Raw genomic sequence first — 26,897 nt, forward strand, 5'->3', positions numbered from 1 at the left:
TCGTCTGCTTGTTTCTGTCGACATTTGATGACATATTTATGAAACATGTTTTTTTTCCGTACATTTTTTTTTCCGGCATAAATCTGGTTATAAATATTCATTGCCAACCAAAATACCAAAAAAAATTGAAAATTTCTAATTTTTTCTTCCGTGAAAATTTACCATAATTCTACTTACGATGTATGCACATGAGGACCGCAAAATACACCTTGAATTTGCTACGTTGGGTTGAGAATGCTATTTGGGTTAGATCGAGAAAGATGAAATCGAGTTCCCCAAAAAAAAGTCTCCGTGATTTATGTACAGGGTGTCCACTGTAAAGTTTGGCAAATCATAGTCTTAAAAATCAGACAATTTTTTGAAATTCAATTCAAAAAATTGAAATGGAGGACGAGCGTGCGTGACGTCGATGACCTTAGGTTGCTAGATGTTCCAATAATTTGTTAGTAGTAGTAATGTTCAAAATTCGAAGTTGATTAGTACTTAATCGACGAAAGCAAAACTTTACACGGCAAAATCTCATTAAGTGAGATAAAAATAACATGTTTATAAGTGTAATAAGGAACAAGACTATGTAAAAAATGTTTTTGAAAGAATACTCTCATAAAAATTTATAACCTTTAAATAAAGGATTATGATTTTAAAAATGACTGTATTTAATCCCAGGGAAATGGCGGGACTACTTATAAAAGGTTCTGTGCAAAAATTATGTGCAACTAGTAAGAGTGGAAACTAGCATCAGTGCCAACAAACGATCATCAGCACCATCCAGCATTTCTTAGATTTGTAATTGTGTTTTTCTTTGAAAATGAGATCAGACACTTATTACTGAATTAAATATGCCAGTTACACTTTTTTTTTTATAAATTTTACTTTAGTTTTACGTTGAAAAATATAAAGAAACGCCAAATGCTTGATGGTGTTTTTTTTTTTTTTTTTGCGCGACTTTCTACTCTTATAAGCAACCTATACTGTACGCAAGACCGTATCCATGGGGGGACCTAGGGGGTTTGACCCACGCCCCCTCATAAAGAAGTTTTGCCCTTTTTTGCCCATAAAAAAGTCTTTGTTAGTGAGGTTCGAGCCCTGGTGTCGCTGGTTATAAATCTGTTGTCGCTGGTTATATGGTGTCGCTGGTGTCTGGCTAGCTCGCTAGACTTGAGACTCTTTGTTAGTGAGGTTCGAGCCCTGGTGTCGCTGGTTATAAATCTGGTGTCGCTGGTTATATGGTGTTGCTGGTGTCTGGCTAGCTCGCTAGACTTGAGACTCTTTGTTAGTGAGGTTCGAGCCCTGGTCTCGCTGGTTATAAATCTTCAGAAAGTGTTACGTATGTCTTTTAAATTTAGGCTACGGCAAAATCATGTCATTAAGAATTTATTGCACAAACTACATTGAAGTAAAGTACTCTCGAAAAGTAGGATAAACATATTTAAAACAAGTAGTAAAATAGAATAATTTTAAACACACACAATAAGCGCTAAGAACTCTAAAAATATATTTAAAATCCTATTCTACTGAAATTAGAGAATGAATGGAAAAAAAAACATGTAAACAGGCACTGTACATTGGACGGAATTCGGTAAGTAAGATCTAAAGTAGTAATTACACTGGCAGCATGTGTAAGAAACTAACAGCCATTGCTGCAATTCCAAGGAAGATGGCATTGGATGACAATGAACTTGATCCGAGCTGGAAGAGAAATAAGATGATAACACGAGTTAAACTTTTTTATTTATTTTACAGATCCAAGGATACGAAAAACTTAGCCAAAAAGCATGGGTAGCTTATAAGAGTGGAAACTGGTGCTATTGTCGAAAAAATCATTAATGCCCTCTACCGTTTGATGTTTCCTAAGTAAAGTAATAGGGCAAAATAGTGTAGTAATAAGCGTCCACCTTTTGAATGTATTATTGGATTAATGATTGCTAAGGTAATTGCGTCGGCCCTGCAGTGGGTTCTGACAACTGAGTTCGAACTCAGTCCCATATTACCCATATTACCAACCCGATATCGAACCCACTACACTACCACAGTACCCACCAGCAAAAAAAAACATGGTAAAGTTTCAAAAATATCAAAACGCCAAACACTATATGTCACTGGTGCCTTTTTCGACACTAGTGCCAGTTTACACCTTTATCCATACTCTTTGAGCCTAGCATAAACAAAAGTTATAATTTGACACAGCCTGAAAATCAATGGGAGTAGTTATGTAGATGGCATCTAACCATGAAGTTTGTATTAATAGGCTTAATTGAGAAGAAAAAAATAAGCGAATTTTTATCAAATTTGTTTCAGCAAAAGGTTGCAACTGGGCAATCCCAGATAAGGTCAGCCAGACCATGATACCCATGTTTACAAATTTTGACAAACTGTGTATGTTTACTCTGTGATGTCAATTCACGGAAACTTAGAGGAAGGGGGAGGAATCGAAACCTAGGGGGTAAATTTTTTCCTTTTTTTCAATAAAAACACACCCAAAAGTCATTTTTCAATGAAAATATTCCACAAAGGATATTTTTCATGACCTGAGGAGAGCACGTTCCCTCTTAAATCAACACCATTGGGTTTAAATTTCATAGATATGATTAACTACAGAATTTTTGCTGTAAATTTATTTTTATTTTGGTTTTATGGTCGTTCAAGATTTATTTTGACTTTTTTGGATCATGGAAGGTAAATACTAAAGTTGTGTCCTTTAGGAAAATAAAGAACACCTTCCTTTTTTAACAAATTACTTTTAAGGAAATTTTAGATTACTTTAATAAAATCTACTTGGAATACAGTAGCATACATTGTATTAATTCCATTAAAATAAAGCGATCCTATAGCAACTGTTTCTATTTCTCTCATGCATTAATTTAAAATAATTAATTAGTTTTACCTCAATGTTTAATATTTTCTCCAAATAATTGACCTGTCTTTTGCGTTTTGAAAAGTTGCCCCTCCACATAAACAAAATATAAATCAAATGTACTTATTTGAGCAGAAGCAACACTTTTATTAGAATAAGGTGAGTAGTTGAGCAAAAGAAAGAGAAAAGTCGATTGGTCATCTATGCATCACATAAGGTATTCAACAAGCATGCAGCCGTAACCAGGGTTGCCACTCCTAAGTGATTTATCACTTTCTAGCGATTTTTTATGCTACCTAAACGAAAAATCACTAAATCAGCGCATAAATCCCTAGATTATTGAAGAGAATCAACCAGAAAATCACTAAAATTTAGTGACTTTTTCCTCCCACCGAATGGCAACCCTGGCTGTAACTTGCATAAAAACGACAGAAAATTTATACCATGATTCTTAGACCTATCCATTCACTGTGTCAGAATTACGATATTACTTCTAATTTTTCATGAAGAAGGAATTAAACTTGCTAAAAAAAAAAAAAAAAGAAAAATTAACCTTTTTCAACAATTTTCAAATAACATTCAACGCGGTTCCAATCTAAAAAATCATGCAAAACAAATTTATAAACTGCAATTCGGTGGAGGGATAGAGCCAAATCTAGTCTCTTACGTTAAAACCATAGCGGAACAGACAAATAACATACTAGAAATTGCATAAGCATGGGGGATGGATTACATAGGTTTAGGCATGGGTGGGGGAGGGAGCAAGTGGGTTAGTTGCCCCACTCCCCGAACTGGGTCAGGTAAGGGGGGCTTAGCTGTGAGTTGTACACTTTGATCAAATTTTTCACTTTGATTCCGTTTTTTTTTTTGCTTATATTTGAGTCAGGAGGGGGCACTGTAATTAAATTATCCCTGGGCACTACCAATTCTAGGAGCGGATCTGAGCATAGAGTTCATCAACCATATCAAAAAATAAGGAAAGAACTAATGAGATAAATCCAAACAGCCTATCAATTTAAATATAAGAAGAAATAGCTTACTGTGACATAATAATTGCAACGATCTCCAGCACAGCATTCAGAACATCTCCAATCTAAATACCAAATCCGTTCACAATATGGCAGGGTCGCATTCCAAGTTTGTTCACAAAGGTCTTTGGTGGCACACTCTTTGGACACGTTGAACTGTTTAGCAGCAGTAATTGTCCAATACGGAAGACCTAAGAATAAAATGGCAATCAGGGTCTGGAAGAGGAGCTCTATTTGTTTATAGAAAGATTTATCATCTTATTTTAACTTATTTCTTATCTTTATCTGAAATAGCTTTTAAAATTCAAACTCAAACATATTTTTAACCTCAAAATTAGAGGTTATAAACAAAAAATAAAATCAGCAAACTGGCCATAAATAATATATCACAAAAGACAAGTACAAATTTGGCCAGTATGCACAAATCTGAATTATCCTAACAATAGTTAATTACATTTCTTTGTGCCACAGATTCAAAAAAAAAAATTGGCAAAAGAATCTTATTTTCTTTTAAATTACAAAAGTATCATATGTATGTATAAATTTATTCCCCATCATAAATGTAAAATACAACACTGATGGAGCATAAAGAAAGAAAATGGAAAAAAAATTCTGACAAATACAAACAGAACGAAAACAGAGAAGAACAGACAAGCAGAAAAAAAAAATTACAAATAGGGGCAATTATATGTAAGAACAAACATATTATCAAAGACGGACAATTTCAGAGGTGCTTTCACCAATAATCTGTCTCCGATGTCTCTCATTTCTTTTCTTTACCGCGGACGCTGGACTTGCAACTCCATACCGCAAGGATAGTGAGCTGTTATTAGTCCAGAGAGGCAGCCTTAGCAGATTTTTCGCATACTTGTAGAAACACATATCCCTAATATCTGAAGCAGTAAGAAGAGACCAAAATGGTGCAAGGGCAAGTAGATGCGGAACAGCAAATGCATTACAAACTAAGATACGGCGGTTAAATTTAAACTTAAATGCAACTAGTAAACCATACGCATTCCTAGCTTTTCTGGCAAAAAAACCTTTCAAAAGCCTACGCGTGGCGCGAAGATTTGACCCAATCGGTACACCAAGATACGTAAGTGTATCTTGTGCTTTAATAACATGTTCACGTAACTGAATATTTGTCGGGCAATCTGAACGGTGATTGAACACCAGGAACTCAGTCTTATTCTCATTAAATCGAAGACCTATACGTTTATACTCCCTATCGAGAATTCCAAAATTTTCCTCAGATCCAAAGGCTGTTCTACTAATATCAAGGATGTAATCAGCATGGTTAGCTAGCGAAACATCAATACCATTAAATATACATGTGGTTAGAACTTAAAATATACATCACCCAACTAAAAAAAAAACACACTTCAATGACTTAAAACTTCCAAAAATTTCCAGAGCACGGATTATGAGACATTTTGCTTATTTTACAATAGCACATATTTTGATTGTTTTTCTACTTTTCATATTTTGTTTCACTATTTCACACAACAAAAGAGTGCTGCTCTTTTTCAAAAAAGCCATGCATTTTTCAATTTGTGCTGACCCTTTTCTTAAGTTTATTTAGTAAAAAGTCAACAATTGCTGCCTCTCTTTATGAAATTCTGGGGACCACCCCTGCAAACTAGATTACCAAGTACGCACGTATATGCGATAAAAAAAAAGACTTCAAGTATTTTTAAATTGGCCTCATTTTTTCTGGGTTTTTTTTTTCTATAAAGAGACCAGGGACTTTATTATATTTTTCTTATAAAGAAAATATATTTTAGAAAATATATTTATATAAAATATATATTTATAGAAAATGTATAGAAAATATATTTATTCTTATAAATATATTTTTTATTATATTTTATTATAATTTTATTTTTCTATAAAGAGACCAGCCACCGTTATATTTTAGAGGGAGAGGGGACTGGCAACTCCATGTTCTTGGAAGGATTAAAGAATACAGAAACGGGAGAGAATTGAATCCAAAAGCCTTGGCACGGATCCAGAAGGTATTGAAACTATTTGCAGCAAAGACAGTGCAGTATTGCCAAGTTGAATGCAAAAGGAAAATAAGCTTACAACCTGGCATGGAAAAAGTGGCGTAGCGTGGTAGCCGTGCTACTTGGCAGTTCTCATGAAAATGTTAATGGTAACTTAAAAAACTATTACTATTTCTAACTGCAAGCTATACTAAGTTACATTTGTTACTGTTCTGCAAATTTTACATATATAAATAATTTTTTCTAAAAGCAAAGGTGTCAAAAGACAAGTTGTGTTGCTAAAGTGTAGGTTTTATGGTGGTTTGTGGTTTATGTTTCTGGTCAAAATCAATAAGAATTCCAAATAGGGATAGGTCCTTTTAATAGACAGTGAAACGAAAATATAAAACAAAGACTCTAAATATTTCGATGACACAGTCGGTCATCATCATCAGTAGAGTTACTAACAAATAAAAATTAATTTTGATTCATTAGTAACTCTACTGATGATGATGACCGCCTGTGTCATCGAAATATTTAGAGTCTTTGTCTTATATTTTCGCTTCACTGTCTAATAAAAGGACCTATCCCTATTTGGAATTATTATTGATTTTGTCATAGAAAAGGCAGTGTGGTCATGGAGAAAAATAGTAACGTCGTATGTTTCTGGTCATGATATTGATGCACATTAATCTGTAGTGATTATCTAATTGGCATGTCAATGCTTAGCCTATCTGAATAATAAAGTGTCGGCAGATTTAGAATCTTTTCCATACCTGCTTAAAATAAGTGACGTCAATTCGGATAGGAGAGGGCGTATTCTCCCCTAGATCCGCCAATCTAGATTTTGAAAGAAACATATTTTTTTAGAGTTATTTTCATTGAAAATGTCCTTTTTAGCATTCTTATTGAAAAATGACAAATTTGCCCCTCCCCTAGAATTTCGAAAATAAAATTTTCCGCTCTCTAAATATTGTTGAATTGACACCACTGCTTACAAGGACGAAACTGCTTACATTGACACCACTGCAAGGATAGAAATCAGTCAAGAAGATCAGAGTTGGGCTGCAAGTAATTTTTATTCACAGGATTGAAGGGCAATATTGTCTCTCTTTATATTTTTTTCTTCTTTTGATTCCCCACAAACCGGTTTTCCCCCACAAAAGTTCTTCTCTTAAAACTTTGTCTACGGCATCTCTCAGTCTATATAGTTCGATTCTGTGATAGAAGAGCTTTGGTAAAGGTTTTATCCTTGTATGGTATACCAGAGAAATATATTAAAGTGATTAGTGCTATGTACGAGAATAACACTGCTGCGGTTAAGGTAGGAAATGATGTTAGCAGCTGGTTTTGTATTAAATCTGAAGTCAAACAGGGTTGTGTTCTATCCCCCTTTATATGGATTATTTTGATGGGCTTTGTCTTAAGGAGCACAGGAAAGGCAATGGGAGACCACGGAATCAAATGGGGAGGAAAATCTCCTGGACTTGGATTATGCTGATGATTTAAGCATCCTAGATGAACGTTTGAGCAAAATGATTGACCTTTTAGAGGTTTTGCGAGTTCAGGGTGCTAGAATAGGTTCGGAAATTGATGTTGAGAGGATTAAGTCACAAAGGCTAGGAACAAGTGAAGGTGAAAAGGTGACGTTGGGTCATGAAAAGATTGATCAGGTGTGCAGCTTCACATATCTCGGTAGCATTATCAGTAAAGATGGTGGGAGCAGAGAAGATGTCAAAAGTAGATTAGCCAAGGTTCGGGGTGTCTTTTCACAGATAAAAAAGTTTGGAAGAACAGAAAGATAATTCTGCAAGTCAATATTAGAGTATTGGAAGCGACAGTGACGACAATGGTCAATTATGGCTCTGAAGCATGGGCGCTCCAAAAAATGGATGAAGATTTGCTAGATGTTTTCCAGAGAAATTGCTTATGGATTGTTCTGAGTACCCGGCTGACTGACCATATTTCAAACAATAGGCTATACGAAAAATGTGGTTCAATACCGCTCTCTAGGGCTATAATGAAAGAAAGGTTAAGGTGGCTAGGGCACGTTGTGCGGATGAACGATGACAGATTGCCGAAGATTGTTCTTTTTGGCCAACCGTCTAGGGCTAATAGGAAAGCAGGTCGTCCTCGTCTGGGGTGGGAGGATATCATAAAGAGAGATTCAAAGGAAATGGGAACTTCCTGGGAGGGTGTAAAGAGTGAGGCTTCGAATAGATTGGGATGAAGGAGGAGCGTGCGTAGCTGTGTTGGCCTCAGGCGGCTTGGTGCTGCGGTGAGTTTTTAGTAGTAGTAGTAGTTACAGGCAATAAACTTTTGTAGTTAAGTATTTTGGTTGAAAGTTAGAATTAAGATGTAAATTGCGACAGTACTGTATGTAGCTATAAGTTTCATTTAAACCTTTATATCTATTTGACGACAATAAAATTCATCCATTTGAGATGGCAATCAGTCATTTTGAAATAAACCAGTCATTCATTCAACTATAAAAGAAAGTTATTCGTGATTCTCTTGACAACTCATCAATCAACTAAGAATTACTAGAATACTACTGTCAGCATCGAGATCAGTCTTTTCATCTTCAAGGGACGATTAAATAAAATATTTCGCTTTAAGCCCCCTATTCATTGGAGTAACAAAGGTCATAAGGATAGTTAACTTTAGATAGTTTATGCATAAATTACCAAAAGTAGATTTCACCTTATTCATATATGAGACAACTAGAAGAGACCAGGCCTTCCTCTCTTTTATTCGTAGACATAAGATATTAATAACAGACCACTCCTTCATTTCTATGCAACTCAAAGAGTAATTTGGGCCATCAACTGGGTATTTTTCAATACTAAGATAAACAGTCTCCTAGATTAGCATTATCGAATTTAATTTATTGAAAAAAAAGAAGAAATGTATAAGTGATTAACAAAATTCACAGTTATTTTACACTAAAAAACAACAAAATACTTCAACTTAATCCGCTCCCCATAAGGCTCTATGGCCAAGAAAAAACAGGGGAGAAACAAAACGAAAAATTAAACAAATGCATCCATCAAACATTTTTTTAAATAATACACTCACATCAGCAACCCAAGCAACCACCCCCCCCCCCAAAAAAAAGAAAAAAATCCCTCTAGGCAGGGGAAAAGTACATGATTCCAGCTACACAAATAAACAGCAGACCCAATTTGAATACATCAATCCCTCGGAAAAACTTAATTATTAGCAAGAAAATCTCTACCATACTTTTTGAAGATACTAAACGAGTGGCAGCCCCTGCAGACTCCGGGAGAATGTTCTAAATCATGTTACAAGCTATTAGAGGGTTAAAGTCAGACCGTTTTGACGAATGAGGTATCTATAAATTATTCAAAGAGTGGAAACAATAAGTCGATTGCTCAGATATAGAAGATATATTACTACATAAGGCAGCAGGAAGCTGGCCATGTGACCTCAAAAAATTAAGAGAAGCACAAAACAGAAAATAAAGAGATTTCAAGTCAAGCAAGGGTTTAAGTAGGGAACGGTTAGTGTTCTGTATAAGAGTCCTTGCTTTATCATATAGTTTTGAAAGTGGCTTCAGTGACGAGGGAAAACTTGACATCCAAATAATGGAACCGTATGAAACATAAGACTTAACTACGCTGTAGAATAATATTCTTAGAATTGACCCTGGAAAAATGGGTTTCAATTTTTAAAGGATCATGAGGCTTCTGGAGACTTTAATTTTAACGAAGTCAATAAGATGCTTGAAGGAAAGATTCTCATCAGCAATTCATTAAGGCAAATATTGTTTGCCTTATTCACGTTATTACCCAAAAATTAAGGATACTTATTATTCACCAGTCAAGAGAAGCCACTATACAAATTAAGATGGAGTTTCAGGACAAGAACCATAAATACAATTAGATTTTTAGACAATCTTAGAGTGTTGGAGACGCAATAATTAGAAAAGGACGCTTTATTACAGTTTTCTTCAGGCAACACAACTCAAAGAGAATGGACATTAGAAAATGTAAATATCCCCCGAAAACACAGATGGGGTTACAACAGTATTCAGAGATTCATTTTAGTTTCCAGTCTTAAACCTTTGAAGTGGAATTAGATTCCAAAGTGCACGTCTGTGTGTGTGTAGCTGTAAATTATTGGCTCTAAGACCCTTTTCATATTTAAACACTATCCTCACCATGCCTGCTTGTACCTTATATAATCACACATACATCCAATTACAAACTCCGAAAGCATTCCTAGGGAAACTAAAATAAATATCCAAATATCTGCAGAGCTATAGGTCTTTGGTCTATAGGTCTTTAGAGGTCTTTGTGTTGATCGAGGTGAGTCATAAAAACATGGAGACTGAAAGCTTATATCTTTTTGGGTTAAAATGATGTTTTATTTGGAAAAATGTCTCACATTATAATTACACTAGCTTAACAATTGCGCAATGACTCAATTTCAACTAATGTTTTCTTTTTGATATTATAACACCCATTAAGTATAGGTGCAAAAAGCCACAAAATTAGGTGGGCTCTGGAGAGGGGAGGGGGGTCTGATGCTTCAAGAAAGTAGATTAATCTCAAATATCCACACGTTTTGTGCATTTTCACTTTAATTTCAAAAGACTTAGCCTTTCAGATTCACTTGAAAAGAGAAAATGTACCTAACCACAAGGGACATGTAAGATCATACTGATCATCATGGGTAAATCATACTGCCCATCATGGGAAAATAATATTGTCCATGTAAAATCATATGGGATACATTAAGAAATGAATTGTGAAAGATAGCAAAAGATACCTAAAAGAAATTAATCATAATATCTTTTTAATGAAAATAAATCAAATATTTGTTTTTTAGCATGATTTACAAATGCCCTAAATGCTGGTACTCTTGCAGACCTGAAACTAGTTTAATGATTAGGTTTGAGACGAGTCTAGGCGTTTAGCCCCCCCCCCCCGCGGAAAATAACTTTTCCCGGATGGTTGGTTTCCAATCACTTTTGACCTATAAAAAAAGGACTAGAACTTTCAGTTTCTCATCAAATGAACATCCTTTGAAGTTTCTACAACCATGAGGTGGTGGTGGAGATGAGGAAGGCGCAGTCGCCCTCCTATACAGAATAAATTCTACTCATTTTGGGGTTTAATTTTGTTTGTTACTTTCATAATAAAAACGTAGACTAGACAAATTCTCAGAAAGAAAGAGGGATTAAATGTTAATTTCACATTTTCTGCCCCCCCCCTTAACAAAAGTTCTGAACACAGCCCTGGGGATTATACATCTATGTCTACTTCACCCTCCCCTTGTCTCTTTCTTAAAACTAATTCTGTATTTATTTGAAGGCTCAATGAGAGCTGAGATGTTTTGGCACTAAAATGCAACCCTTAAGACATCTCCATCCCTCCGAAACTAGCCAACATATTTTTAGATTCTAAAGAAATTTCACAGTCTTAGGTTGTTTTATTTCCAGTTGTTTTACAATTCCAAGCATTTGTATATAAGTGCTTTAAACCTTACAATGGGTTTATATGATTTTTGTTTTTGATAGTTAGAGAGGGAGGGATATGCCTTAAAGGGTGCATTTTAATACCATAACATCCCAACTTTCATTGAGCCTTATAAATACATATTTAGTTCTAATGGAGAGACAAGGGGAGGATAAAGGCAGAAATTGACATATAATTCCGAGGGTTGTATCCAGGACTTTTGTTTAGGAGGTTATTTTTCAGGGGGGGGGGGGAGACACAAAAAACTTTATTATACACGCCAAATGTGGAATTGATATTTGATCCCTCTTGATTTCTTGAAATATTTCTAGTCAGCGCTGTTGTTATGAAAGCAAAGAGTAACATTAACCCCAGAATGAGCAGAATTTATTCCGTATAGGAAGAGGACTACCCCTTCCTCATCTCCACCACCACCTCATGGTCACAAAAACTTAGGAGGGTGCTCATTTGATCAGAAATTGAGAGTTCTAGTCCTTTTTTATAAGTCAAAAGTGAATAGAGACCAACCAGCTGCAGGGAGTGGGCGGGGTTACTGTGGAAGTGGGCTGCAGGGAGTGGGAGGGGCTGTTTTCAGCGGGGTTAAACGCCTGCTCACGTTTTAGACATCTCTCTTGATGCTTCCCTTGAAAGAGCATCTGTGTGTAAAATGTAAAATAATGATAGTTCAATAGCCCTTTCAGCAATATGTATTGCCCCTAGGCTTATATAGTGTAAGAAGAAGCAAGAACACGTGTATATAAGATACATGTGTAAGGCCATGATCAAGAGCCATGCAAGCAATAAAGTCTGTCTGATTGGGCTATCCCAATGAATATATAGGGTCACGACTATTTGGAAGAGCCTTCCCCCACTTTTGAGTTAAAAATAAAAATTTGCCAGAATCCAGCAAATGTTTGGATGATAAAGTTTCCAGGGTGTTCTAGAGTAAGCATTAACAGGTATTTCAGTCCTTAGGGAATTGGACCAGGGAAGAAGAAAGGATAAAAGTTTCCTGCTCAAGAAACAAAAAACAAATGGTTTTGATGAGATTTTCTTTCTGAAATAAACAGGTTTAGTAGAAGAGATGGAGTTCCTTAACATTTGGCAAATCTATTCATTCTTGCACGCGAAGCTGTACAATTAGGATAGGGAGAAAGGGACCTCTCCAGCTTTTTACCATTAGTTTTATTCATACCTATACTCAGGGCAAGGAGGATTCTCCCCTTGAAATTAATCTAAACAGTAAAACCCCTATTAGAGAATTTGAAGAAAATATGACTTAGGCTATAAGTTTTTTTGTATTTTAAATCACATACTCTGATACCCTACCTCCCAAGGCAGGTCTGTGCACACAAATAATCAACAATACTTGTTGATTATTTTTGGCTTTTTTAGCAGACTGAGACATTTTTTTTCAGGATTTAATTTCTTTAAAGAAATATTTGTTATTTATGATGAACTAGTTGGTGTTCCTCTTAAAGCACTAGTTCTCCAAGAGGTGATATCCCTGTCTTTATTAGTTTTTTTTCCAAAGTCTTGATAAGTTGGATAAAAATAGCCAAAATACTAGGAAGGTGGGGGAGCGCCCATACCAACAAGCAGGGAAATGGGAATCCCCTAAGATGGGTTTCAAAATGACACTTTAAGAAAGTGTGAACCTACAAATTATCTTTTGACATTTAAGACCCCTGTCCCAGCTTACAGAAAATCATCTCAATTCCTTGTCCTCAAAACTTATTTCAAAGAGGGTTCAGAACCTGGACCCTCTGGAAAGTTTGAAAACTTTTTTTCAAAGAGGGACATATATACAGAACCAAATTTTCCACTTTTTCTGTAAGTCAGATCTGGACAGACAAATGAAATTCTAAGACATAACTATAAGCATCAAACATTAAAAAAAAAAAATGAAACTGCATAATTTTGACTTACTTCCCCATTTGATTTTTGTCATTCACATGTCCTCATGTTGCTCACAAATTTTGATAAAAAAAAAAACTAAACTATAAGCATCAAACATTAAAAAAAAAAAATGAAACTGAATAATTTTGAATTACTTCCCCATTTTATTTTTTTAATGCACATGTCCTCATGTTGCTCACAAATTTTTATATAAAAAAAAAACTAAACTATAAGCATAAAAAATTAAAAAAAAAAAAATGAAACTGAATAATTTTTACTTACTTCCCCATTTGATTTTTGTCATACACATGTCCTCATTTTGCTCACAAATTTTTATATAAAAAAAAACTAAACTATAAGAATAAAACATTAAAAAAAAAAAAAATTAAACTGAATAATTTTTAATTACTTCCCCATTTTATTTTTTTAATACACATGTCCTCATGTTTCTAACAAATTTTGATATAAAAAAAAAATAAACTATAAGCATAAAAAATAAAAAAAAAAAAAAAATTAAACTGAATAATTTTGAATTACTTCCCCATTTTATTTTTTTCATACACATGTCCTCATGTTGCTCAAAAATTTTGATATAAAAAAAAAACTAAACTATAAGCATCAAACATTAAAAAAAAAAAAAAATTAAACTGAATAATTTTGACTTACTACCCCATTTGATTTTTGTCATACACATGTCCACATGTTGCTCACAAATTTTTATAAAAAAAAAAACTAAACGATAACAAAAAAAAATTAAAAAAAAAAAAAATGAAACTGAATAATTTTGAATTACTTCCCCATTTTATTTTTTTCATGCACATGTCCTCATGTTGCTAACAAATTTTGATATAAAAAAAAAACTAAACTATAAACATCAAAAATTAAAAAAAAAAAAAATGAAACTGAATAATTTTGACTTACTTCCCCATTTTATTTTTGTCATACACATGTCCACATGTTGCTCACAAATTTTGAAATAAAAAAAAAACTAAACTATAACCATCAAACATAAAAAAAAAAAAAAATGAAACTGAATAATTTTGACTTACTTCCCCAATTGATTTTTGTCATACACATGTCCTCATGTTGCTCACAAATTTTGATATAAAAAAAAATAAACTATAAGCATCAAACATTAAAAAAAAAAAAAATTAAACTGAATAATTTTGACTTACTTCCCCATTTGATTTTTGTCATACACATGTCCTCATTTTGCTCACAAATTTTGATATAAAAAAAACTAAACTATAAGCATCAAACATTAAAAAAAAAAAATGAAACTGAATAATTTTGACTTACTTCCCCATTTGATTTTTGTCATACACATGTCCTAATGTTGCTCACAAATTTTTATATAAAAAAAAACTAAACTATAAGCATCAAACAATAAAAAAAAAAAAATTAAACTTAATAATTTTGACTTACTTCCCCATTTGATTTTTGTCATGCACATGTCCTCATGTTGCTCAAAAATTTTGATATAAAAAAAAACTAAACTATAAGCATCAAACATTAAAAAAAAAAATGAAACTGTATAATTTTGACTTACTTCCCCATTTGATTTTTGTCATGCACATGTCCTCATGTTGCTCACAAATTTTGATAGTCTTCAGACATTTATCTGTATTACCTTCTTGTTCAAAAAAAAAAAATGAAACTGAATAATTTTGACTTACTTCCCCATTTGATTTTTGTCATACACATGTCCTCATGTTGTTCACAAATTTTGATAGTCTTCAGACATTTATCTGTGTTACCTTCTTGTTCATTGCAAACATAGCATTCTAGAGCAGAGCCTAAATAAGAAAAATCATCAGTTTCAATCCATTATTATAATGTGTCCATAAAAGCATTCAGAGATACACACTAATCCACCCCACAGGGGAAAAAAGGGAGTAGAGGGTAGTAAAGTATAAAAGTGCATTCAAAACCCAAATTTTTTTAGGAGGGGGGTGATTAAAACCAAGGGTTTCTATGTGTAAAGGGAGGGTGGGTGATGTGAAAATGTGCTTTCATCCATGGGCGTCTGCAGGGGGGGGGCCACATGCCTCCCCTCTGGAATTTTCACCCGAGTAGGAAGAAAATAGAAGTGTAACAACTAATCAAAGAAAAAGGATTTCTTATTTTTGTTTTGTCTTTAAGAACTGCTATGAAACTTGTTTAGAATCAATTCAGAATTTAATTCAATTCTTAGATCTTAGATTAACTCAATATAGGTCATTATTTATATATCTAAAGGAGACCAAAACCGGAACCCGATTTAGGGTGTAGAGTAAATACTCTCAAGGGCATTCTTATGCCCTATCAATAGTGCGAAAAGCTTGATAAAGCTTAACACATTTTGAAATTAATAAACAAAGAAAGTTTTATATATATACAGCGTCGTGCCCTACCAGGAGTCAGTTTGGTCATGGTTTTTACTCATATTTTGTCAAGATAACATTGTAAGTCTATTTTTTTTATTCTTTTCCTTGATTTTTAAAATATAATCCTAGTTAAGGGGTAAAATTCTTATTTTGCTTAAATCTGTAATGATCATCTTGTGTCTATTCCATTGGTCATATCCTATAAGATCTTATCCTATTAGAAATTTTGCTTGCTTTTCTTTCATAATAATGAAACTTAACTTTTAGCTTAAACCTGAATGGGAATTTAGTCAAGATACCAGAATTTGTGAATTAAAAATATTGATCTTTTAATAAATCAACAAATAATTAATCAACAAATAATTCTAAATAATTTACAAATAAATCCCAAACATATGGTTATGAACACAGTAAATAACATAAGCTTTGATCAGCGATCATCATAAAACACTTAAATGAAACACTACATTAACCTAATAATAGTATTTAATACTTGGAAAAACGATCATTGAAAAAAAAAACTTAAATGAAACATTACATTTACTTTATACTTTTTTTTTTTTTTTTAGTTAACAAAATTTCTAGATACCTCGCTATTCTTCTATAATTTTTTAGTAGCCATATACCTAGAAAGAATTGTTTTCTGACTTCAAACTATCCAAATACTTTACCCCCCCCCTCTTATATGCCAATATATAGCCCAAATTACATATTTCCCATATATTTTGTCCCTCTATACTTTACTCCCCCCCTAATTTTTAAATCTATAGCCCAAATTTATTTCTAAAGTAACGAATTTATTTCTCGTCCAATCTCCGCTATTCTGGTATCCCCCCCCCTGGAAAATTTTTTGCGGGCACCCTTGACCAGTCCCTAACCTAGCCTAGCCAGCTGGGTTTTTGGTTGAAGATTTTAATTGTTGAATTACACTCTGAGTCCTGTTAGTATCTGGCTTATCTCTATTTATATCTTGAAAAAACTTTGAATACCAATCTGAATATGAAGTTCTTCTGCCCTGAATGCATAGAAAGAGCTGGCAGAGGTACAGTTCAATGCAGCAAATGCAATCAGTGGCTGCCACCCAAATGTCCTGATATTACACTGCAACAAAGGTTAAAAAACGCTACTTGGCGTTATTTGAACTGTTGCACCTATTACCCCAGCTCTCCTCAAGCTCCATCACCTGTTATGTCCCAGCAAGTCCCAGTAAGCCCTTAACACCAGACTTTACTCAAGAGATTTCAAGTCTTACTCTTTCCCCATCCTTAGTGAAATCTACCAAACGCAGGGATCCTAAGAAATTAGAGGCATCTCACTTATTCGAAATTAAGGAGCAAGATAAAATTAGCATACTTTGCTCACCAATCTGGCTTTATTTCCCTATAAGTAAAGAGGCTTACTGGCTGAATAAAACTTACACACCTGCTTTATGCTTAGTAGCTCCTATTTCCTGCTTTATGCTATCAACAAATGCTGCAACCCAAACTGAAGCACAGAATGAAATACCTCCCTTTATTGAACCATACTCATGCAAAACTGCTCAAGTTATGTTTATGAACTTGATCAGGTTAATGACCAATTAACCTGGTGGAATGCTAAAATTTAGCTTCTGACTGAAAAGCTAAAAAGCATTGGCAAACATACCATTAAAGTAATATCTGATCTTAAACTAGAAACCTGTGGTAAATACCACGAAATTGCATGTCTGAAACACAAACGTGAGAGAATGAACAATCTAAAACTTTTGTCTCCCAGGCCAGCAAAGCCGCCATCAATTAAAAGTGCTACCACCAACATCACCCCTGAACCTACGCCAATATTTGAACATTGTATTACAAATTTCAAAAATAGATCTGATGTAAGAAAGTTTGTCCAACTGCCAAACCGTAATGAAGCTTTTCCAAAGCAAGCAAATGTGTTAACATGATTTTGACAGGGGAGTGCAAACTAGGAGACAAATGTAATTTTGGACATGCATATAACTTGAATAAGTTTCTTTGTGCAATGAGTGCCAAGCTTGTAGATAAACTTCCAGCAAATGATGACGAGAATGCTGCAGTGATATCCAAGTTTTTTGATAAACAATCAGCAGATGATGATGTATGTAATATTTTTGAGAAAATCGCCAAAGATAAAAAGAAAGAAAACATAAGAAAAAGCAGAAAAGAAAATGTGATATGTAAATATTTTAATTGCAGGTTTTGCAAGTTTTGTAAACAAGTTTTGCAAGTTTTTACATATATATTATGATATTATTTTGGGTATTTGTAGGACTGACAAGTACAGTTTTGACCATGTTGACATTTGTTCTTTTTTTTGTGTTTTGGCAAATTGTGTAATTTTGCTCATGTATTGGTTATGGTGGAGGATAGGCTTACAATCCAACCTTTTTTTAGTGCTTTACTTGCACTAGTGGATCTTGTCGTTGTGATCTGGGAGACCCACTACACTCTTCTTTTCTTCAATTTTTCTCAACTTGCCACAAGCCTAATAACACTGGCCTCATGAAGAGGACAAAGATTAAAGAATACCTGTCATCTGAGTTTCACTACCAAAGTTTTTCTACACTAACGCTGAAAGTCTCAACCCAGACAAGGTAGTTGAAATAGGAACCCTAGTACACATCCTTAAGTCAACTGTACTGGTGGTAACAAAGGTCCACTGCTAATACATTGATCTTCTGAATATCAATGATTTTAATAAATATTTTAAGCTTAGACCAGATGATCATCCCTTGGGAAAAAGAGGCGGTGACATTGGAATCTATACCCATGAGAAGTTAGCTACAAGTGTTATTGATCTTCCATATCTTGAATTCCACGACGAAATAATGTGGCTAAGAATCCAACCTAAAAGACTTCCAAGGAGAATCAATGGTTTGACTGTTTGTGCTTTCTATTACTTGCCTGGCCAGCCCTACAACCAGAGAAAATGTTTCTTGAAAAGCTCCACCTGAGTGCTGACTACATTTCAGGTAAGTGGCCCGGATGTGCAATATTTGTTCTTAGTAGTTGTAATGAGCTGAAACTGGAACATTTTTACAGGGAATTTAAGTTAAGTAGTACTGCAAGTTTCCGAGGTACCAAAAGAGGAACAACACTTGACATAATTGCTGCAAATATGACCAAATACTAACTTAAAATTTCTCACTTGAGCTAAATCTATTGAACAGCGTGAAAATAACATACATGACAAAAGAGACAACCAGCTGACCAATCACTGATACTGGTTTGTTCAAGTTTGAGAACGGGATAACTCGCGAAAGTTGGTTAGATGTATTGAATGACTGATTCAAAAGATGAAATTCTACAAAATACTCTACTAGAAAAATTTCGCAGTTACTTCCCCAACAGAAAAACCAAGTCCTTCTCTGCCAACCATCTGTAGAGCTGGCAGAGGTACAGTTCAATGCAGCAAATGCAATCAGTGGCTGCCACCCAAATGTCCTGATATTACACTGCAACAAAGGATAGAAAATGCTACTTGCCGTTATTTGAACTGTTGCACCTATTACCCCAGCTCTCCTCCAGCTCCATCACCTATTATGTCCCAGCAAGTCCCAGTAAGCCCTTAACACCAGACTTTACTCAAGAGATTTCAAGTCTTACTCTTCCCATCCTTAGTGAAATCTACCAAATGCAGGGATCCTAAGAAATTAGAGGCATCTCACTTATTCGAAATTAAGCAGCAAGAGAAAATTAGTAAACTTTGCTCACCAATCAGGCTTTATTTCCCTATAAGTGAGGCTTACTGGCTGAATAAAACTTGCACACCTAAAGCAGCTCCTATTTCCCACTTTATTCTATCAACAAATGCTGCAACCCAAACTGAAGCACAGAATGAAATACCCCCCTTTATTGAACCATACTCATGCAAAACTGCTCAAGTTATGTTTATGAACTTGATCAGGTGGTGGAATGCTAAAATTTAGCTTCTGACTGAAAAGCTAAAAAGCATTGGCAAACATACCATTAAAGTAATATCTGATCTTAAACTAGAAATCTGTGGTAAATACCACGAAATTGCATGTCTGAAACACAAACGTGAGAGAATGAACAACCTAAAACTTTTGTCTCCCAGGCCAGCAAAGCCGCCATCAATTAAAAGTGCTACCACCAACATCACCCCTGAACCTACGCCAATATTTGAACATTGTATTACAAATTTCAAAAATAGATCTGATGTAAGAAAGTTTGTCCAACTGCCAAACCGTAATGAAGCTTTTCCAAAGCAAGCAAATGTGTTAACATGATTTTGACAGGGGAGTGCAATCTAGGAGACAAATGTAATTTTAGACATGCATATAACTTGAATAAGTTTCTTTGTGCAGTGAGTGCCAAGCTTGTAGATAAACTTCCAGCAAATGATGACGAGAATGCTGCAGTGAATGCTGCAGTCTCCAAGTTTTTTGATAAACCATCAGCAGATGATGATGTATGTAATATTTTTGAGAAAATCGCCAAAGATAAAAAGAAAGAAAACATAAGAAAAAGCAGAAAAGAAAATGTGATATGTAAATATTTTAATTGCAGGTTTTGCAAGTTTTGTAAACAAGTTTTGCAAGTTTTTACATATATATTATGATATTATTTTGGGTATTTGTAGGACTGACAAGTACAGTTTTGACCATGTTGACATTTGTTCTTTTTTTTGTGTTTTGACAAATTGTGTAATTTTGCTCATGTATTGGGTATGGTGGAGGATAGGCTTACAATCCAACCTTTTTTTAGTGCTTTACTTGCACTAGTGGATCTTGTCGTTGTGATCTGGGAGACCCACTACACTCTTCTTTTCTTCAATTTTTCTCAACTTGCCACAAGCCTAATAACACTGGCCTCATGAAGAGGACAAAGATTAAAGAATACCTGTCATCTGAGTTTCATTACCAAAGTTTTTCTACACTAATGCTGTAAGTCTCAACCCAGATAAGGTAGTTGAAATAGGAACCCTAGTACACATCCTTAAGTCAACTGTACTGGTGGTAACAAAGGTCCACTGCCAATACATTGATCTTCTGAATATCAATGATTTTAATAAATATTTTACACTTAGACCAGATGGTCATCCCTTGGGAAAAAGAGGTGGTGACATTGGAATCCATACCCATGAAAAGTTAGCTACAAGTGTTATTGATCTTCCATATCTTGAATCCCATGACGAAATAATGTGGCTAAGAATCCAACCTAAAAGACTTCCAAGGAGAATCAATGGTTTGACTGTTTGTGCTTTCTATTACTTGCCTGGCCAGCCCTACAACCAGAGAAAATGTTTCTTGAAAAGCTTCACCTGAGTGCTGACTGCGTTTCAGGTAAGTGACCCGGATGTGCAATGTTTGTTCTTGATGATGGTAATGAGCTGAAACTGGAAAGTTTTTACAGGGCATTTGAGTTAAGTAATACCGTAAATTTCCCAACTACAAAAGGAGGAACATCACTTGACATAATTGCTACAAATATGACAAAATTCTCACTTAAAATTTCTCACTTGAGCTAAATCTATTGAACAGCATGAAAATAACATACATGACAAAAGAGACAACCAGCTGACCAATCACTGATACTGGTTTGTTCAAGTTTGAGAACAGGATAACTCGTGAAAGTTGGTTAGATGTATTAAATGACTGATTCAAAAGATGAAATTCTACAAAATACTCTACTAGAAAAATTTCGCAGTTACTTCCCCAACAGAAAAACCAAGTCCTTTTCTGCCAACCATCTGTACATTTCAAAGGATGTTAAAAAGCTGATAGCTGAGAAACAAAGATTGTTCAAAGAAGGGAAACACCAGGAGGCTATTCTTTCAAAGAAAAAAATTCGCCAACTGACACACCAGGCAGCAAAAGACTAATAACAAGGAAAAGTGAATGATTTGTTCCAATCCAAACCCCAACAGTGGTATGAAGAAGTTAAAAGCTTGTAGGAAAAGAAACTAGGTGTGTTGATTTCAACTTGGATAATACAGATACCAAATTGGCCAACCAACTTAATTTCCACCTGTTAGTATTGTACAAACCCTACCTCCCTTGTGCCCAGATGAGATACCACAGCCACCTCCAGACTATCAGGACCTCCCAACAAGAACAGCCAAAATGGTGACCAAAAAACTTATAATGCTAAAATGAACAAGCATCATGGCAATTGATATCCCAAACCAAATCATAAAAGCATTCTCAGACAAACTTATTCAGTCACTTTCAAATTTATTTGACCACATCACCCTTTCTGGCAACTTCCTGTCTTTATGGAAGAAAGGATATGTGACACCAGTACCTAAAAAAGACGAACCTAATGACTTCACTGGAGTCTGGCCAATAACTTTTACACCAGTATTTAGCAAAGTCTACAAGCAATTCCTCTCATCCTGGCTATAGAAAAAAAAACATCAGCATGGTGGATCTAAAGCAATTTGGTAGTCTTCCCAAGACCTCAAAACCTCACTATTTGGTAAGCCTCCTGGACAAAATCCTCCAGAACCTAGACAACCCCACCTACTGGATAAACCTCATAGCAATAAATCTGAAAAAATCTTTCAACCTGATCAACCACAGTAAACTCATCAAAAAGTTACTTACAAGGTATAGTATCACCCCTGCTTTAGTTCAAATTGTTGCCAGCTTTCTCTTGGATTGAAAACAAAGCACTAAATATAAGAGCGCATACTCAACCAAGGTTCAAATCTATTGTGAAGTGCCAGAAAGGAACAACCCTTGGTCCTCTTTGTTTCTTGTCATGGTCAAAAAGCTGGCAGAGTCCTATTCTGAAAGATGGAAGTACATTGATGATCTATAATTAACTGAAATTTGCCACAAGGACTCCCCAAGCAACGCATATGGTATCATTGAGGACATTAAGAACCAGGCTGCCAGTAACAACATGGTAGTGAATATGGACAAATCTGTTGTACTTCCAATTTCTTTCTTGAGGACCAAACCAAATATTATCCTCCACTACACCAACAGCAGATGGTGACCATAATTAAGATGCTAGGCATCCATATTTTGTCAGATATGAAGTGGGACAAAGAAGTAGGAAGCAGAGTAAAATATGGAAATATGGGTATGTCCGCTATGAAGTTGCTACCTTTTTAAGGTGTTCTTGTTGAGCATCTTCTGAGGTTCTATCTTTCTTTAATTAGACCTATCTTAGAATTGCCTTAAATTACCTGCAATATCAGCCCCACTGGTAAAACTATTCAATCTGTTGCTGACACAAGGAAAGCTTCCAGGGGACTGGAAGAAGGGAATAGTCATCCCAATTCACAAAAAGGGTAGCAAAACTTCTGCAGCAAACTACAGACCTATCAGCCTTACATGTGTGGCATGCAAGGTCATAGAGAGAATCATAAACAAGCGTATCATTAACCATCTTGAGGCCAACTCACTTATCAGCAGTAGTCAGCATGGTTTCCGCTCAAAGAGATTGGTGGACATAAACCTTCTTGAGTCATATAGTCTTGTAACTGACCTACTAGAGAGAGGATTACCTGTGGATATAATATTGTTGGACCTAGCCAAAGCATTTGACAAGGTTTGTCACTGATACCTCATTCACAGGCTACTTACTCTATCTGTTAGTCCACAAGTGGTCAGTTGGACAGAGGACTTTCTGAGGGACAGAACACAGCAAGTGAAAGTGACAACCAGACCAAACAGCCATGTCCTTTCTGACGAAATCAAAGTCACTAGTGGGGTTCCCCAGGGCAGCGTCCTGGGCCCCACCCTGTTCAACATCTACATAAATGAGCTACCCCTCATCATCAGCAACAAAACCACCCTATATACAGATGATTTGAAACTCATAGGTCCTGCCAACACCTCTTCCTCCATCCAATCCCTCCAAACTGATCTCAACCACATGTGCTCCTGGGTCAAAAGATGGCTGCTGGAATTCAACGCAGAAAAATGCAAGGTCATACACTTTGGACACAAAAACCCCAAACATCAGTACCTCATGACCCAAAATTCTGGAAGTCACCACACAATTGAGCCTGTCCAGGAGAGAGACCTTGGCGTCATTGTTGACTCCCAGTTGAAATTCAGCTCCCAATCATAGAAAATCTCAGCCAATGCTAGTAGAGCCCTAGGCATCATCAAACACAGCATCACCAGTAGGAGTAAACACGTAATCACCAAACTCTACAAAGGATTAGTAAGACCTAGACTGGAGGTGGGGATGATACTGGCCACCCCTTGATTCAAAAAGGACAAGGCAGTTCTCGAGCAAATCCAATGAAGGGCCACTAAGATGATTGCTGGCATGGATAACAAGACATACATTGAACAGCTGAAGGAACTCAACCTCCCCTCCTTAGTATACAGATGGAAACGTGGAGACATGATCCAGGTGCACAAACTCCTCTCAACCAATCAAGAAAATGAGATCCTGGAGATCGACACCTCCCACAAAACACGAGGACACCCTAGACAAATCTGCAAACATCATGCTACAACTGGAGCAAGATGCAATTTCTTCTCAAATTGGATCAAGAACCTCTGGAACAACCTCAAGGAGGACACTGTTGCTGCTGAATCAACAGATGCTTTCAAACGCCATCTGGATACTGAGTGGAAAGATACACCGTGGAAGTTTGACTGGGAAGCACCAGAATCTTCCACCAGAACTTAACCAACTACAACAGTCATCACAAGGAGTGATCCGACAGGGTTGAAAGTCCTTATTTCATGCCAAGCTGTGATTTAAGGTAATTTAAGGTAACAACATGGTAGTGAATATGGACAAATCTGTTGTACTTCCAATTTCTTTCTTAAGGACAAAACCAACTATTATCCTCCACTACACCAACAGCAGATGGTGACCATAATTAAGATGCTAGGTATCCATATTTTGTCAGATATGAAGTGGAACAAAGAAGTAGGAAGCAGAGTCAAATATGGAAATATGGGTATCTCCGCTATGAAGTTGCTATCTTTTTAGGGTGTTCCTGTTGAGCATCTTCTGAGGTTCTATCTTTCTTTCATTAGACCTATCTTAGAATATTGTTGTCAAGTATGGCACTTCTCCCTTACTCATGGCCAGTTGGAGACATTGGAGCAAGTTCAGCACCATGTCCTGCTTGTGGCATCTAAACTAAGCTGCTAGTCGTCCATATTTTGTCAGATATGAAGTGGCACAAAGAAGTGGGAAGCAGAGTAAAATATGGAAATATGGTTATGTCCGCTATGAAGTTGCTATCTTTTTAAGGTGTTCTTGTTGAGCATCTTCTGAGGTTCTATCTTTCTTTCATTAGACCTGTCTTACAATATTGTTGTCAAATATGTCACTTCTTACTTACTCATGGCCAGTTAGAGACATTGGAGCAAGTTCAGTACCATGTCCTGCTTGTGGCATCTAAACCTCCTAAAGTCCCCTATATATCACTCCTCCAAGAATTTAAACTTGTTATCCTTGAAGAAAGAAATCTTTGGCTGGGTAAACTTGTTACCCAGCCAAAGATTTCTTTGTTGTTAACAGTTAAAGTGTTGTCAACATTTGGCCATTTCAAAGTTAATCTACCAGTTTAATCCACTTAAAAAAATTTTAGTTTTGACGATCCTTTGTCTGGAAAGTCTAGAATTCTTGAAATATGCATGTCCTACTTAAGATTATTAGAAGTTTGTTAACAAGTTTCATTAGCATTTTGGGTGGGATAGGAATTCTACACTAATTAGGGAAGGGTTCAGGGGGAATATTTTGTATTTTACAGCTTGGGATCTATTTGCAAGAAAACATGAATAAAATTTACTAAGAGAGGGTGTACTTCAAATTTAATCAGTGATAAATGAATTAGGGTTTTGTGATCAACCCAGTCCAATACTTAAAAATATGAACATAGCATGAGGCCAAGCAGCAGTTCCACAGATGATGGAAAAATCTAGCATCAAATCAATAAAATTATGATTAAAAAAAAAACTTTTTTTAATGTGAAATATTATTACAAATAATAATCATCAAAATATCTTGTTGTTGAGAAAGTACCTGTAAATTTGACAACTATGTTTTTGTTGGATGACCCTTGAATTTTTTACACCAATTGAATTTCTCATCTGTTTTACATGTTCAGTGAAGTTTTGATGGATACCCTCCCCCCCCCAAAATTTTTTGTCTGACTTGTAAAAACATAACAAATGGACATAAACAAATTTTTTATTCATTTTTTGAGGTTTTTTGTGTACCCCCTCCAATGAAAAAATTCTTTGACTAAACCCTCCCCTCCTGAAAAGAATCCTGGGTATGGCCTTGACCTTAATCATCTCAATCCATTTGAGAGCTTTAAGGTCCTCCAGACCAAAAAAAGGGATATTTATTACTGTAAGAAGTTAGAGCAGATTATGATTCAAGAAATATGCTGGAGTTTCTAAGAGAATCAAACAAATCATCAAGTCCCCCTGATGGTTTCTAGATATAGCCCAAGGAATATACAAAAAAATTAAATAAAAGAAAGTACTAAAATAATGAGCTTCTGCCTTTATAATATGTAGGATGTTTTTATGAATCAGATTATCATGTTTCCTTCTATTATTATCTACTTCTTAAGCCATTTCAAAAATATTTGTATCTAATTTTGCAATCAATCATAGGCAGAACTGGAAATAACCTGGTTTAGAAAGAAGAAACTCATGACATGTCACAGGATTTGGTTAATAAAGAAACATAATATCAAGGCTATATATGGTACCCTCAAGGGGGGAGGAGGAGTATTGTCAGAAAAACAGTCATTATATTTCATAAAAAGCATAAAATAGCCTAGAACATCTAATTACGCCTATATTATATTTACCTTATAAACAACTACTTCAGAAGTGGTCAACTACTAAATATTTAGTAAAAAAACGCAAGTCAACAAAATTTTGTGTAAGCATATAACAATGGGCTATATATGGCCCATTACAAATGGGGGCTTGGGCATAGGCTAATTGTGAGGGTAGCAATTAGAAAGATATGCATATATTTGAAATCAGTAACAAAACATGCACTAATTAGCAAGTTCATCTTTTAACTATCAAGGTCACCTAAACATCAATAAGCTTGCTCATCACATAGGCCTAGGCTTAGAATCCATTTTCAGAAGTGTAATTCACCTTGGCTAGCTAAATTCCAAGATAGAAAAAATTCAATACCAGAAATTTAATCAAATTTGTTTTAGGTACTTGTCAAAATACTATACCTAGCTGAAACAGGAAAAGAAAACAAAATAATGCGCAAACATTATAACAAAACATTTTTAAGGAAAAGGCAGGCGTATATTTCAAAAAGTCTCGCTTTATACAGTGATGTTAGCACGAT

The 26,897-nt window shown here is 35.2% G+C and overlaps 1 protein-coding gene across 1 annotated transcript; it reads right to left on the reverse strand.

Moving 5' to 3' along the window:
• Window positions 1-1,358: 1,358 nt before the first annotated feature.
• cold (coiled) lies at window positions 1,359-26,875 on the reverse strand. Its single transcript, XM_089095250.1, has 4 exons — window positions 26,779-26,875; window positions 14,926-15,045; window positions 3,895-4,073; window positions 1,359-1,689 (listed from the first exon to the last, which is right to left on the reverse strand). Exons 1-4 carry the CDS (start codon window positions 26,831-26,833, stop codon window positions 1,603-1,605), a joined length of 441 nt encoding a protein of 146 aa, XP_088951376.1. The 5' UTR covers window positions 26,834-26,875; the 3' UTR covers window positions 1,359-1,602.
• Between the last annotated feature and the right edge of the window lie 22 nt (window positions 26,876-26,897).

The sequence above is a fragment of the Artemia sp. Qi Xiang Cuo genome, chromosome 10 (assembly GCF_049724085.1).
Source record: "Artemia sp. Qi Xiang Cuo chromosome 10, ASM4972408v1, whole genome shotgun sequence".
In the NCBI taxonomy this organism is placed as follows: Eukaryota; Metazoa; Arthropoda; class Branchiopoda; order Anostraca; family Artemiidae; genus Artemia; species Artemia sp. Qi Xiang Cuo.